General features: G+C 44.9%; 1 protein-coding gene across 1 annotated transcript in view; it reads right to left on the minus strand.

Annotated features, from left to right (window-relative positions):
• Nucleotides 1-12972, minus strand: part of NPRL3 (nitrogen permease regulator-like 3 (S. cerevisiae)) — a gene marked incomplete at its 3' end in the record, with an annotated part of 42180 nt that overhangs the window by 12723 nt on the left and 16485 nt on the right. The window contains exons 7-10 of the mRNA XM_010160389.1: nt 5472-5609; nt 4590-4746; nt 2671-2777; nt 1273-1402 (exon numbers count right to left, since the gene is read on the minus strand). Coding sequence (XP_010158691.1) covers nt 1273-1402; nt 2671-2777; nt 4590-4746; nt 5472-5609 — 532 coding nt within the window. The remainder of the gene's footprint in view (nt 1-1272; nt 1403-2670; nt 2778-4589; nt 4747-5471; nt 5610-12972) is intronic.

The raw sequence follows: 12972 nt of genomic DNA on the forward strand, positions 1-12972 counted from the left end.
GCTTCAGCACTCCCGCAGCTCTGGCAAACGTTGGTCACACACTGTTGTTTCAAGGCATAATTGCAGCAGTAAGCACAGAATTTATTTGGGTATTTTAAACTAAATTAGGACGTCTGGAAACAACCAGAACTATTGAAGGAGAAGTATTAAGGCAAGTAATTAATTTTAGAGAGAGTACTGAGAATAAGAATGCCTCCTGAAGCTACTGCAGCCAGAGTAAAATTAATGCTATTAATTCAGCTTTGATTTTCAGGACACCGATTTGTACCAACAACGAAGTTCTGACAAAACGGTAGTCACGGCTCTTCCCCTGCCTCCGAGGTAGCAGCTGACCAGTAATACTGCTGGGAGTAGACACTACCTCATTACTTCATCTCTGATCATAACCTCTGCCAACCTATAATTACAGCAAATTCTCCTCTCACAATTGTGCCTGTGCGCGCAATTGATGTTATTTTTCCAGATACCTGAACAGCGGCTGATTTCATACAGTCATCAAAGCATGAAGCCGAGCAAACACCCCTCCAAGAAAGCAGCTAAAGAAATCTGCCCGTGCTTCCTTTGCCACAACGAGCTGTGTTCAGAGCTCCAAGCTTCTCCAACTGGGAATATAACAGTGTCAGCCAGGAGACCTCACGTTATTGAGCCTTCTTGCATTTCAGCAGCTCCCAGCAATGCCACAAGCCGTGATCCATGTGTAAGCAAAACAACAGCTCGCAAATACTAAATCCATATATTATTAGCCCAAGTCTGAACGTTAAAATGCTAATGCTGTAACACATGGACTTCTGTTGACTACATGCTGAGTCTACTTCCTCTAACAGCCTCTAAACAATTCCAGCTTCATAGCAAAAGCCAAGTGAATAGACAGTTTGCTTTTAAACCCAGATTGTGAACTTAAAGCAGATGGAATATAATAAAATTAAATGTGATTGTGAGGAATCCACCAACTCAGCCCTACTCATTTGTGACAGTTTTCAGCAGACCAAATGGAGTTTCCCTACTGCATCACTCAAGAAAAAGAAACATTCTGGTTTTTCTTTTAGGATTGCGCTTTCCTAGCACAGAGCATCCGCGCAGCTTCACCTTGAACATCCCCACAGCTTTTTGGCATGTGGATATGAAACAACAAATCCTATGGCTGGCAACACAGTTAACTGGCAACTTCCAAACCTGCAATAGCAGGATCCTGACAAGGTACTCCAGCAGCAGCCCCACTCCTTGTTCTCATTAGCAGGAGAACAAGGAGCTCCTGCACGCGCCCCATCTCACCTCCTGAACGGGCGGCGCGAGCGGATTCTTGAATTCTGAGAGTGACACTGGGAGGGAGAACTTGGAAAGCATCGACGGCAGGTTGTGGCCCCGGAACTGGCACGAAAACGCATCTGCTAACGGAGAATAGCTACAGAAAAGAGGTAAAGGCAGAAATCAGTTTTATATTGCTGGTTAGTGTAACATTTATCTATTTAAGCACTACAGAAATGCCAATTCCCAAATCAAACATTCTCTGTGATCTAAAAAAAACCCGTAAGGATGGTTTATGGCATCTTGCATCCTGCAAAAGTAAGCAAGAAGCACATGGACTTTCATCTTGGCGTTACATTCAGTCCAAGTACATTATTCAAGGGGTAGAGGAATCCAGAGGAGGAAAAAAAAAGATAAAATGTCTAGATCCATGCAGTCTCTGATCAAAGGAACAGGGATGGGGCAGTCGGGAGAAGACAGGGATGGGTAGGATATACACACAATCTTTGAATATGCAAAATTCAGCTGCTGATGTGACTGTTCTCCCAGCCTGTGCAGACAGGATGAGCAGTATGACTGAGCAGAAGTAAAGGAGAGTCAAGTTAAATCTTAGGAAAAGTGCCTGTCTTCGGATTTCCATCTACAAAGGTCTCCAAGCATTGCCATATATGACGCAGGCAGAGTTGTTCCTGAACGACCTCAAGGTCCCTTCCAGCCCTATTTTTATGCTTCCATCACAGAAGTTTTGATTTAAAACTATTTTCCTATAACTGAGTTCCAACAAAGGTTCTAAAAATGTCTCAAAACCCAACACGGAAAGGATTGCCAATCTTCAGCAGAGCAAAACCACCCACCACTGCCTCCACATCTTCCTTGCCTCGCCGCTGCCTGCTCTCAAGATGGCCACATTGCCTTCGGCCTGCGAGAAGGCGTGTTGGTGTAAAACCCCACCCCTTGAAACAACCCAGCAGTGATGGCAACACTGATTTGCTACTCGTAATTTCAGGTGATGCTGTGTGCCAGATACACAGACAGTCCTATGAAACACTCATTTACGTAACTTAATCATAATGTATTTTGGCTTGTACATGTTTCCATATTGCTTCAGGTTCATGCAGCCTTTCTGACACGGACATTCAGTGAGCAAGCGTGCTAAAAATACTAACAGTAGCTTCACAGGGTAAATACTGCTTCGAGCCCCACATCACTGCAGAAGCTTATCACTGTGCTACGGTGCTCCTCCCTTCCGCCACAAACTCCTATACGGCTTTGCAAGTCCAGGCACATGTTCGTGTTTTGTACAGTCTCAACAAACTCATACACGAAGAAAAGACCCCACTCTGTACTCAGTAAGACAGGGAAGGAAAGCGTATCTGCACTTCTCACCACTTTGTTGCTACGGTCACTCCTTTTCCTTCTACTTACAGACAGACACTGGCATTTGGAGAAAGCATGTAGACATTGTTTTCACACAGCGGATAAATAATAATTGCTTTTCCCCAGTAAACGAGATGTGCAGCTAGCTGGAAGACCTGCGTTGAGAAAACAGGGAAAATTAGGGGAGCAAACCCAAACTTCAAACACTCAGCAAGAGTTCCATACAATGATAGAAAAGCCTTGTTTGAGCTGAAATGAAAGAAAAATGTTCCCTCCTTTCACCCTGCCTTCAGAATAAATTCACGGTTTAATATAACATATGGCACATCAAAAAGCATTTGACAAGGTTATGAATTTCCAGAGATTTGCTTCACATTTCTAAGCAACTTCGTATTTCCTGCCTTAAAGGAATTTCTTCAAACTGGATCAATAGAACTTTAGTTACTGCTCATGCCCCAAAAACCTATTTTTGTTTATGCACAAAATGCATTAAGTGTTATACACGAAAAATAAAACAAAAGAATCAGCCTCTGCTATGACAAACGTAAAGGAAGCCCACACTGCTTTTTTAATGCGCTGAGATTATTTCAGTAATGAGTTACACAAAGTATTTTAATGTGTTAAACAAGTCAGTGGTTGTTAATGGCTCTGGAAGAGCCACATAAATAGTGTCTATGAGACTACAATCCAGCCTGGATCATTAAATGCATTTAACTTTGCTTTTTTGTGGAAAACAAAACTACAGAAGCAGTAGGGAATTTCCAGAGCTCATCCCATAGCTATATAACGCCATCTAACACCACAGACTACTGTAAGCAGACCTGACATTTTATTACAAAACAGGAACTATCGCTTTGAGTAAGGGAAGGCGCAGACCTATAGCCACCTAGGAGCATCCGAGGTGACCAGTTGTGTTGTTCTCCCCGAGCACAGATCGTGCTGCAGTTCTGAATCAACCCACAGAAGCATGGAGTGGCTCTTCCCTCTCCCGTATCATCTAACACAATCACCAGGCCCGACAAGCAAAGGGCCTCCAGGCCCGCAGTCATCCAAGGGGTCTCAGTGGCCGCGTGTCCCACAGGATCGCCAGAGTTTCATTCCCTCCACTGACACAAACGTCCCTTTGTGAGGGCTCGTCACATCACCCTGAGCAACTCAGATTTGCAATCTGCTGTCAGTACTGGAAAAGCATTTGGAAGGAGCTGCTGGCTTGGACAGCCTGGCTTAAAACTTCTGCCCAAGCCTAAACTTCCTGGGGCTCTGCAAAGCCCGTGCACTAACGTACCAAGGGAAATGGACAGGTAGGTTGGCACAGGCTTTCCGAGCTCTTCAGTAGAAAAGATCTTGGCAGACCCTGGGGAAGCAACATACTTGGCCATGGCAACCGTATGTTGGGTGCCTCCATTTGCACACGAAGTGGGAGAACTGAGACAGAGCACTGGTGTGAGTTAGGAGGACTGCGTGTTCCGGTTTGAACTACCCGACGGGAAGGCACAGGGAAGACAGAGCCACTCTTCTCAGAGGGGCACAGGGACGGGAGGCACACACACAAGGTGGAAGATGGGAAATTCCCGGTAGATCTGAGGAAAGTTTCTCACTCTGATGCTGGTCAGATGCTGGAGCAGGGCCCAGAGAGGCTGTGGGAGGTATCCCTGGAGGCAGTCAGAATTTGAATGGACAAGTTCCTGAGCAACCTGCTTTAACGGACTTGCGTGGAGCAGAGACCTCCCGGCACCCCACAGCAACGTGTCATTTGGATGTGGCTGCAGGACTGTCAAGCACTGTCGCTGCACCACTGCCTTTCATGTCTCCCACCTCTCCCTCCTCTAAGGCTCCTGCTTTCTCTGTGCACTCTGCTCAGGCCGAGAGAACCACGAGCTCATGAGCTGCAGAAACCCACTGGCACGCAGAGAGAAAACACCTCGTGATTTAAAAGAATTTCAGCTGCCGCTGACAGTTCCCCGTACCTGCAGCAACGCCAAGTCAGCATCTTGAGCCAGTTGCTGCAAATTCTTCACAGCAGAGGTAGTTTTAATTACTCTCACCAGGGCAGGAGAGCAGTCCAACGGGAGCTCATTAAGCAATGACTTCTCATCATTTAAAAGTAATAAGGCATGGTAAGGCCTGCAGAAAAATAGAATACATTTGCACAGTAAACTGCAGCTTTTCCTGAAGGCTTCGTTATTCCCAAGCCATGGTACCTGGGGTCAATCTACTGGTAAAAAAGAACTTCTAATAACGTCCTTTTGATGTAAGTGGGTTCAGAATAAGCTTATTTTTATGTCACAAGGTAAGATGCTCCCTATTAAAAGGGGATAGTTATGTGGTAACTGGATGCCCCAGTGACTGGAAAAAAAAAGAAGACTGCACTGTGCTGGCATGCAATTATGCCTGAAGAACTAGTCTGAAAACTGCTCTTCTGCATTACTGAAATAAAGAATGGAGTAAAAGGCAGAAAGTAAGAGTCAGTTACTTTTTCAGGTAAAAAGCTGTAGACAAGGAATGCAGGAAATAGGGTATCATGGGGCCAAGGCGCTCTTTCTTCTACAGGCAAAATTCTGGGTCAACAGCTGAAAATGAACATGCAATTCCTCTGATGGGAAACAGCATAGAGCTCTATTGCAGCATCATCTCCTTACAATCCCCTAATGTTAACACAAAGGCTGTGGCTTCACACCACCACATGTACATCAGCATCAGCTTCGGGGAGTCCTGACTCAGCCCACATGCCCCCCCCGCTACAGTCAGGATCACATCATCCCTTCAGCCGTGCTAGCGCAGGCGTTTGCAGCGCCCACTTGGCCCTGGAGGAAGGACTGGCCACACTGAGGGACACAGCGTGCTCTTACCTGATGGATTTCAGGCTTCTCTCAATTGCTTCAGGGGGTATAAAGTTTGTGGCAACATAATGGATTTTATGAGGCAGGCAGAAACTCACTTCCAGCCAGTTGTTGATATGTAAACGCACCACCCCAGTTGTGCAGAGACTAAAATAGGAAGAAAATAAATACATACAGCATTTACAATGTATAACAAACTCAAACAGTGGTCCAGATTCACTCCTGCACAGGAATCACATCAGGACAAGAAAAGACTGAATGTGCCCTGTCTACCCCCACACTGGCTGAGGACCAGCTGATTCCTGGCTGCACGGGCTTCCTTACCTTGTGCTTACAGAGCATTATCCCCTGCGAGGCTAGGGGGGGATTTGAGAGACTTCCCCCACCGACCTCCTGCTCTCTCTGCTCTTAACATTGCAGCAGTATCTCAAGTTCAAAGAGTTTCTTGAAGATCTACTGCAAGGCGGTGGGAAATGCCCTAGACCAGAGCTGCAAAGCGCAAAGATGAATCTGGCACTATGTTTTCACCTCCAATTTCCATCTTCCTCTCCAAGGAAAAAGAAAAATATCTGTTCCGGGCAAGGGGTGTTACGAGCAGCCCACTGCCACAACAGACTACTTTGGCTCTCCTTGTTTGTTTCCTACTAACCTGTTTGTCACATGAAATCACAAACGTGACTGTTAAACGGTTTCTGCATTCTAGGAAACCCCAGGGACTAAGCTAAGCCTTTGAGCTGACTTCAGACAACAAGATTGCAGTGGAAATGCTGGACATCTCAGGAATGACAATAAAGTCTGACTCTCATGTTCAGCCTGAAAGCAAATATAAGCCTCTCTAACTGAAAAAAAATCCGGAAAGCTGGGAGATCAGAGCCATGAATGTCATTCAGGTAGTTTTGCAGAAGTCTAAGTCTAGGCAACAGATGAAACATACCTAGGCAGGTAACTATATTTACTTAAAAATGCGTAAAGATGGGTAACATGCCATGAGGAGCTACACTAGCACCACCCTGCAGTTCTTCACAATGCTGCCCAGCCTGCGGGCAGGAAACGCCGGCCTGGGAACAGCTTTGCTAGAGGCTGTGGGACTCAGCGGCGAGGAAGAGGCAAGGCCCACCGCATCTTTTCACATACACTGAGGTAGGAACACATATCAAGCTTAAGCAACAGCTCATCTTGTCTACACTGAGACAGGAGACCTGAATTTCACAATACATCCTCTGCTTTTAAACTTCGCTCCAAAAGAATTTTGGTTTTTTGGCGCAGAATAAAATGTCAAAGTTTGCACTCTGACAATTCCAGTCCCGATTCTAAATTCAAGTGTGTTGAGACTCGCAGTATGACTTTTGTGTCGATAATGCCCATGAATTTCCCCTCTACACAAAACATTTAAAAACATGCCAGGAACAGGCCAGGAGCGAATACATGTCTTGGAAACTCTTCATGTGGTGCTTTAAACATTTATACCTAGCATTCAGTTGTAGGCCACAAACTAACACGCTCTTTTTCAAGTTCATCTGGTTGTACACGGGATTCAGAGAGACCTGAACATTCAGCTCGAAAACAAAAACATTGGGCAGCTTTGTCTGCCGGTGTAACTATTCACCAAACCACAACAGAGTGGTGATTGAGCAAAGACGATCCCGTCCTGCCTCGTGCATGATCAGACTCATTAGGGTAAATCAACTGCAGACAATGCTTTGCAACAGCAGAGGCCATGGTTTTGTTCTCAAACCCTGCGCTGACCTCTGAAAAATATCTGATTTTCAAGTTGCAAATGGAGCAAATCTGGTGTATCTTTTCTTTATTTTAAAAAATGCACTGCAAGGATGAATGCTCTCACTCTGGCATTACCACCTCGCACCTGATCAGAGGCTCCAAACCCTGAAGGAACATGCAAAGCACATCAAACACCTCCACTTTTCTTGCATTAAATGCTGCAACTCCAGTAACACTGCTTATCGCACCAGACACATGCCAGCTAACAGATAAAGCTGAATTCTCCCAAAATAAATCAAGGTAAAGGCATCCCAAAGCAGCAGGTTGCACACAACTGTGCTGTGTTTGGCCAGGAGAGAGTTCATTGTCTGCACAGTAGCTGGTGTGGGGCTGTGCTTTGGATTTGTGCTGAAAACTGTGTTGATAACTCCGAGATGATTTCATTCCTTTTTGTTACTGATAAGCAGTGACCAGAGTCAAGTCCTTTTCTGCCTCTCACACCACCCCATCAGTGAGTAGAAGCTGGGAGGGGACACAGCCAAGACAGCTGACTCCAACTGACCAAAGGGATATCCCATCCCATATGGGGTCACGCTCAGCATGTAAAGCTGGGGAAGAAGAAGGAAGAGGGGACTTTCAGAACGATGGTGTTTGTCTTCCCAAGTCACCGTTACATGTGATGGAGCCCTGCTTTCCTGGGGATGGCTGAACACCTGCCTGCACAAGGGAAGCGGTGAATAATTCCTTGCTTGGCTTTGCTTGCATGTGTAGCTTTTGCTTTACCTATTAAACTGCTGTGATCTCAACCCATGAGTTTTCTCACTTTTACTCTTTCAATTCTCTCCCACATCCCACTGTGGGGGGAGTGAGCAAGCGGCTGTGCGGTGCCGATTTGCTGACTGGAGTTAAACCACAGCAACTATCTACTGGGCCAAATACTCACAAGAGAAAACATGGCAATAAATGAACAGACAGGCAAGTTAAGCTGCAAGCTTAACCTGAAAACTAGTGTGGTTGTTGAAACAGGTTGCAGCAAAGAAGCAAAGATACATTAAGGCTTGAAACACTTGCAGGAGTATTTTCCCTGCATGGTTAACATTCAGGAAACAGAAAAAAATACAGTTGGTTCCTTTCATTCTGTGGTCCAAGTGCACCAAGACAGAAGCTTTAATTACATAATTAGACTCCCCACAGCATAATTTTGTCTACAGTGCACTATACAACAATAGCCTAGAATTAAAGACAACAAGAAAACCAGATTTTCAGTTCTGATCTGAATCTTAGTTTCATTCTTCTACATTTGCATTGAACTGTACAATTTGAAGCCTTCATTATCGCTTTATGTACTTGATTTTTCCTTCACCTGCCCCTCCGTGGATGGAAAATAATTTAAGTCTCTAATCATTTGACAGGAATAAGCTACATCCTCCAGCAGCAATGTATGCGCCTGCCCTTAAGCCAGCCAACGGGGTGAAGCAATTGCACCAATACACATGCAAAGATTCACCCAACGTGAAGTACAACCAAGCTGCAGAAAGCGGAGTTTGGATCCACATTTGCCTTCATTTTTACAGATTCCCTACGAAGCCATCTCTTTAGCCAGCTTCTTACTGTCAGCCTCACAAACCTGCATGAGCCAGCCCCAAGCTCTTTGGCTGGCAACCAGCAAACCCAGAAGCCACCTTCTTTTAGGGGCAGAAGCAGAACAACAAAAACCAGCAACAGAAGAGAATAGCAAGAAAACAAGTTTCCAAGTTGCAATAGGGAGCCACCTAGCTCCAATTTTACTTTATCCTTCTTAACCAACTAGAAGTGCGGGGCCAACAGTCCAGGAAGGTGCAGGGCTGTGGGAAGGTGAGAATGCTGCCCAGGACACAGTTTAAGTAGCCCCTGATAGGAAACCTGGAATTGCACAAAGACTCGGAGGTGCAGTAGGCACACCAGGAATTTACACAAGGCTCCCTCTTCCTCTTTGCTTGTTTCCTAGCTACTCTTCACATTTTATGGGGATTTTCTGCAGCGCTCCTGCACCCTGAGCTTTTTCACTCTATTGACTTTTCCACTGAACCACCTGCTGTGATTCTAAAAGCCCTTTTCAGAACAGTTATGTACTATAAAAGGGCTGTTTCGCCTTACATGCATTATTTTACATCCATCTATACCGAATTTCATCTGCAGGTTTATCCATTAACTGGTACCCGGTGACCTTGCTGCAATTTTTCCTTTCTCCCCACACACTTCAAGAGTAACTGGGAAAAAATAGCTTCATTCCCCATACTCTGACTGGCTATTAAGCTCTCAAAGACATTCCATTTTATCCCATGAAAACTTAGTTTCATCACTTTGTTTTTTAAATCTCTGGTTAGATAATACACAATGAGCGATACTGAAGTCTACATGGTGAGGGATTAGGATGCTGAGAAGGGATAACACTCTCTACAATGGAGACAGGGAGAAGTAAATAGGAAAAAGCTGTTCCACATCTCTCCATCACAAGACCTATGAGACATCTCATGATACTAGCAGGAGCAAAGTTCAAAAGAAATAGAAAGAAACACAGAAACCAGTTAAGCCATGGAGCTCCTTATCAGAGGATGCTGTGATTGTTAAATATTTACTCTGGCTCGCAGGATCATGGACTAACTGTGGGAAGTGAGATCAGCTGAAGGCTGTTGAATAGACAGAAACCACCTTGGCTGCAGGAAGCTGAGGAATGTTTTCGGGAATATCACTGCGCTTTTGCTCTATTCTTCTGCTCTGCCCTGAACAGCGACTGTGAGCCACTGCCCCAGAATGGGAACTCAAAAGTTAGCCAATATCCCACAGAATTGCAGCCCCTTTTTTTTTGTTCACAACTACTGGCAAAACAAAGACAATCCCACCTCGTATTTCATGAGTTACGAATTTTTACATACACACACCTCATTTTATGTCTATGATAGTTATATCAAAAATGAATCATATGTTTTCTGCTTTGGTGGAGGGTTTTTTTGCTAGAGGTTGTGACTACTTAGGGCTTTGAAATGATTTCATGTTTCCTTGTAAAGGACACACTGACCATCCTTTGATTAAGTAACTGTAGTTGGGTTGTATTTTACAGTACAGCCACACAAATCCCATCCAACAATTCATTAAATCTCATATCATCATTCCACTTCACCCTGAGCCACTGATACAGGCTTTGAACCAGTTAGTTCAAACACCACTAGGCCAAAAATGTATACAGGGACTTTGTGTATTAAAAAGAAGCAAACAATCCAAACCTCCCCAAAACCTCCCCATCCTTTTGCTTTTATTCCCATATAAAGCTAAGAGAAGTTTGCTAAAGACATGCATTTAGCTAGCAGCAAGCTAATTATTAGCTGCAGTTGCAGATAAAACTTGATGAAAGCTGTCTTAATTCCCTAAATTGAACATGGGCTTAAAAGGGACACCCACTGTAACACTGGTAAATTTGTCAGCGCTGGGGGCACTGGCAACTGGAATTTCTTGGTCCTAAAGCCACTGCCTTTTGTTCCACACTGATGCTGAAGTTTGGGGACAAGGTGGAGGAAGACTCCCAGATCTGTTTTCTGAACAAATCAGAGAGAAACATCCTGGTTTTCCCCATTAAACTCAAAGAAGGTCCCAGGAACCAGATGTTTGTTACCTCTAAACAGGCAGTTTAATAATAGTCCATTCCCACAGCAACAAGAGCATTACAGTCAAGATGCCCGACTACTCATTCCTGCCTTACAAAATACAGGCATTTCATTCAAAACGCAAGGGACGTTTTGATCCATAAAAAGATTCGTGCACTTTTGCTTTGGTACAAACCAACTGGCTAAGGGGCATGTTGGGTCTTGCCTGAAATACCTCAGCACCATCTACAGGGAAGCAAGGGCTAGACAGCACCTCTGGAGCCAGCCTGGAGATTCAAGAGGCCGTGACTGGAATTGCAGAGAGCAGCAGACGAGGAAACGCTGGCTTGAGCAAATCTGGAGAGCTGGGTGCCATCTGCAATTCAAAGTGCTCTCTCCACCTCACTATGCTGTTCCCTGTGCCAAAGGCTATGCCAGAAATCCCTGTAGGTTTAAAACAGCGCATTGTCATTCGTGAAGTCATTCCTCCTCTACAAGAAACAGACCAAACCTTTCGATCATTTCTCTTGGGTCATTCTCACTCCTCTATACTCTCTAGGTGGTCCAAATTCTTCTTGAAACATGGTGCCCAACATTCATCACAGCAGGGGATTTACAATCCTGAGCAGGACCGGTTCCCATCTTACAGACAAGACTTTTATTTTACGCATTCTTATCTATCTGCTTCGTCTGCAACCCCATGTCACTTGTGGCTAACCCTCATTTCATACAAGACCACACAGACTTCACTCGAGAACTGATGCCACTCCGGAATTCTTCACCTTGGAGCTGCAGAATAAAAATCCTATTTCTAGACCATTTCTTCTACCTGGCCAAAAAAAAAAAAAAAATTAACAACTATGCCTGCCCGGCAAGGTGCTGCAGCCCCTCTCACCTGCTGACTGCAGGTGTAATAAGCGTATTTCCTGTTCTCGCCTGGGAAGCATTAATGGAAAAATACTGCAGAACAACACCCGATTACCCAGCCAGCCAACAGCACGGTTAACTACTCTGCAAACAGAGCTTTCCAAACACATGCACACACATTTTATATTTTTAACAACACCTTATTTCTTACATTTGCTTACGACAAAGTACCAAAATGTAACTTGCACCACTCCTCCCTGACTCACAACGCCTAAATGAGGGAGACTCTGCCTTATTTTACATCTGGGGGGCAGCACCCAACCGTGTTTCTCCGCAGTCAGTCTATTCCTGCCTATTTCGTGGAAGGGCGCTATTAGCAGGGTCTGTGAGCTTGGGCTGTACATTCCTCCACTCACAGCCAAATGCCACAAGATGTCACTCTCCCCCTAAAATGCCTGGAAACAAGATCAGGGTTTGCCCAGTCACAAACACATAGCCTTAGAGGAACACAGAAAAGTAAGGCGTGGGTGACGTTTAATATCAGAACTACAGGCTACATAAAAAGCACCTGATTTTAAACTTTAGTACAGGTGTTGTGAAAGTTGCATCCAACAACATACCACATTCCTTCCAAAGAGGCTGAAATTCACAGCTCTCGAACATAACACAGCACAGCTTATTAGAAGTTTCCTAATGTGCTTTGCAATCATTACCTAGGCTCTCAGTGTCCTGCCTGACAGGGCTTTGTGATTATGCCCTCTGTCCAAAGGGAAGCACAATCTAGGGAGGCTAAAGGGTTTGTCTAATATCATACAACGTGCTCTACAGACAATCAAGGAACTCCAGAGTAACTTTCCCAAGCCTTGCCAAACACCCTAATCAAGGGGACATCATCTTTCTCCCCAGCAAAACCTCCTGTGCTCCTTTGTCAAGGCTTTTCACCAAGCGCGTATCCTGAACGGAGGTGTCTGCTCTGCATGAGGAGCCGGCACTGACAAGCTGTCAGAGCAGAAGTACACTCGAGGAGGCTGGTGCCGGCTCCTGAGGAAATTCAGCACTAACTTCACACTCCTTTGAAATCCTTGCCAGAACTTTTAATCTAGTCAAGAAACAGCATGTTACACTTTCCATTCGGCTGAAAGTCTCACCACTCAATCTATTTCACTGTCCAGACAAGCACAGAGTAACCAAACGAAGCCAGGGCAGTATCTGACTTGCCATCAGTGCTAGATGCAGCATTTTTCTCCTGGCTTCAGGTTTAGAGCACTTCTACAGCAATATCCTGTGAATATTATGGCACTTTT

This window comes from Eurypyga helias, unplaced genomic scaffold, assembly GCF_000690775.1.
Source record: "Eurypyga helias isolate BGI_N326 unplaced genomic scaffold, ASM69077v1 scaffold30351, whole genome shotgun sequence".
In the NCBI taxonomy this organism is placed as follows: Eukaryota; Metazoa; Chordata; class Aves; order Eurypygiformes; family Eurypygidae; genus Eurypyga; species Eurypyga helias.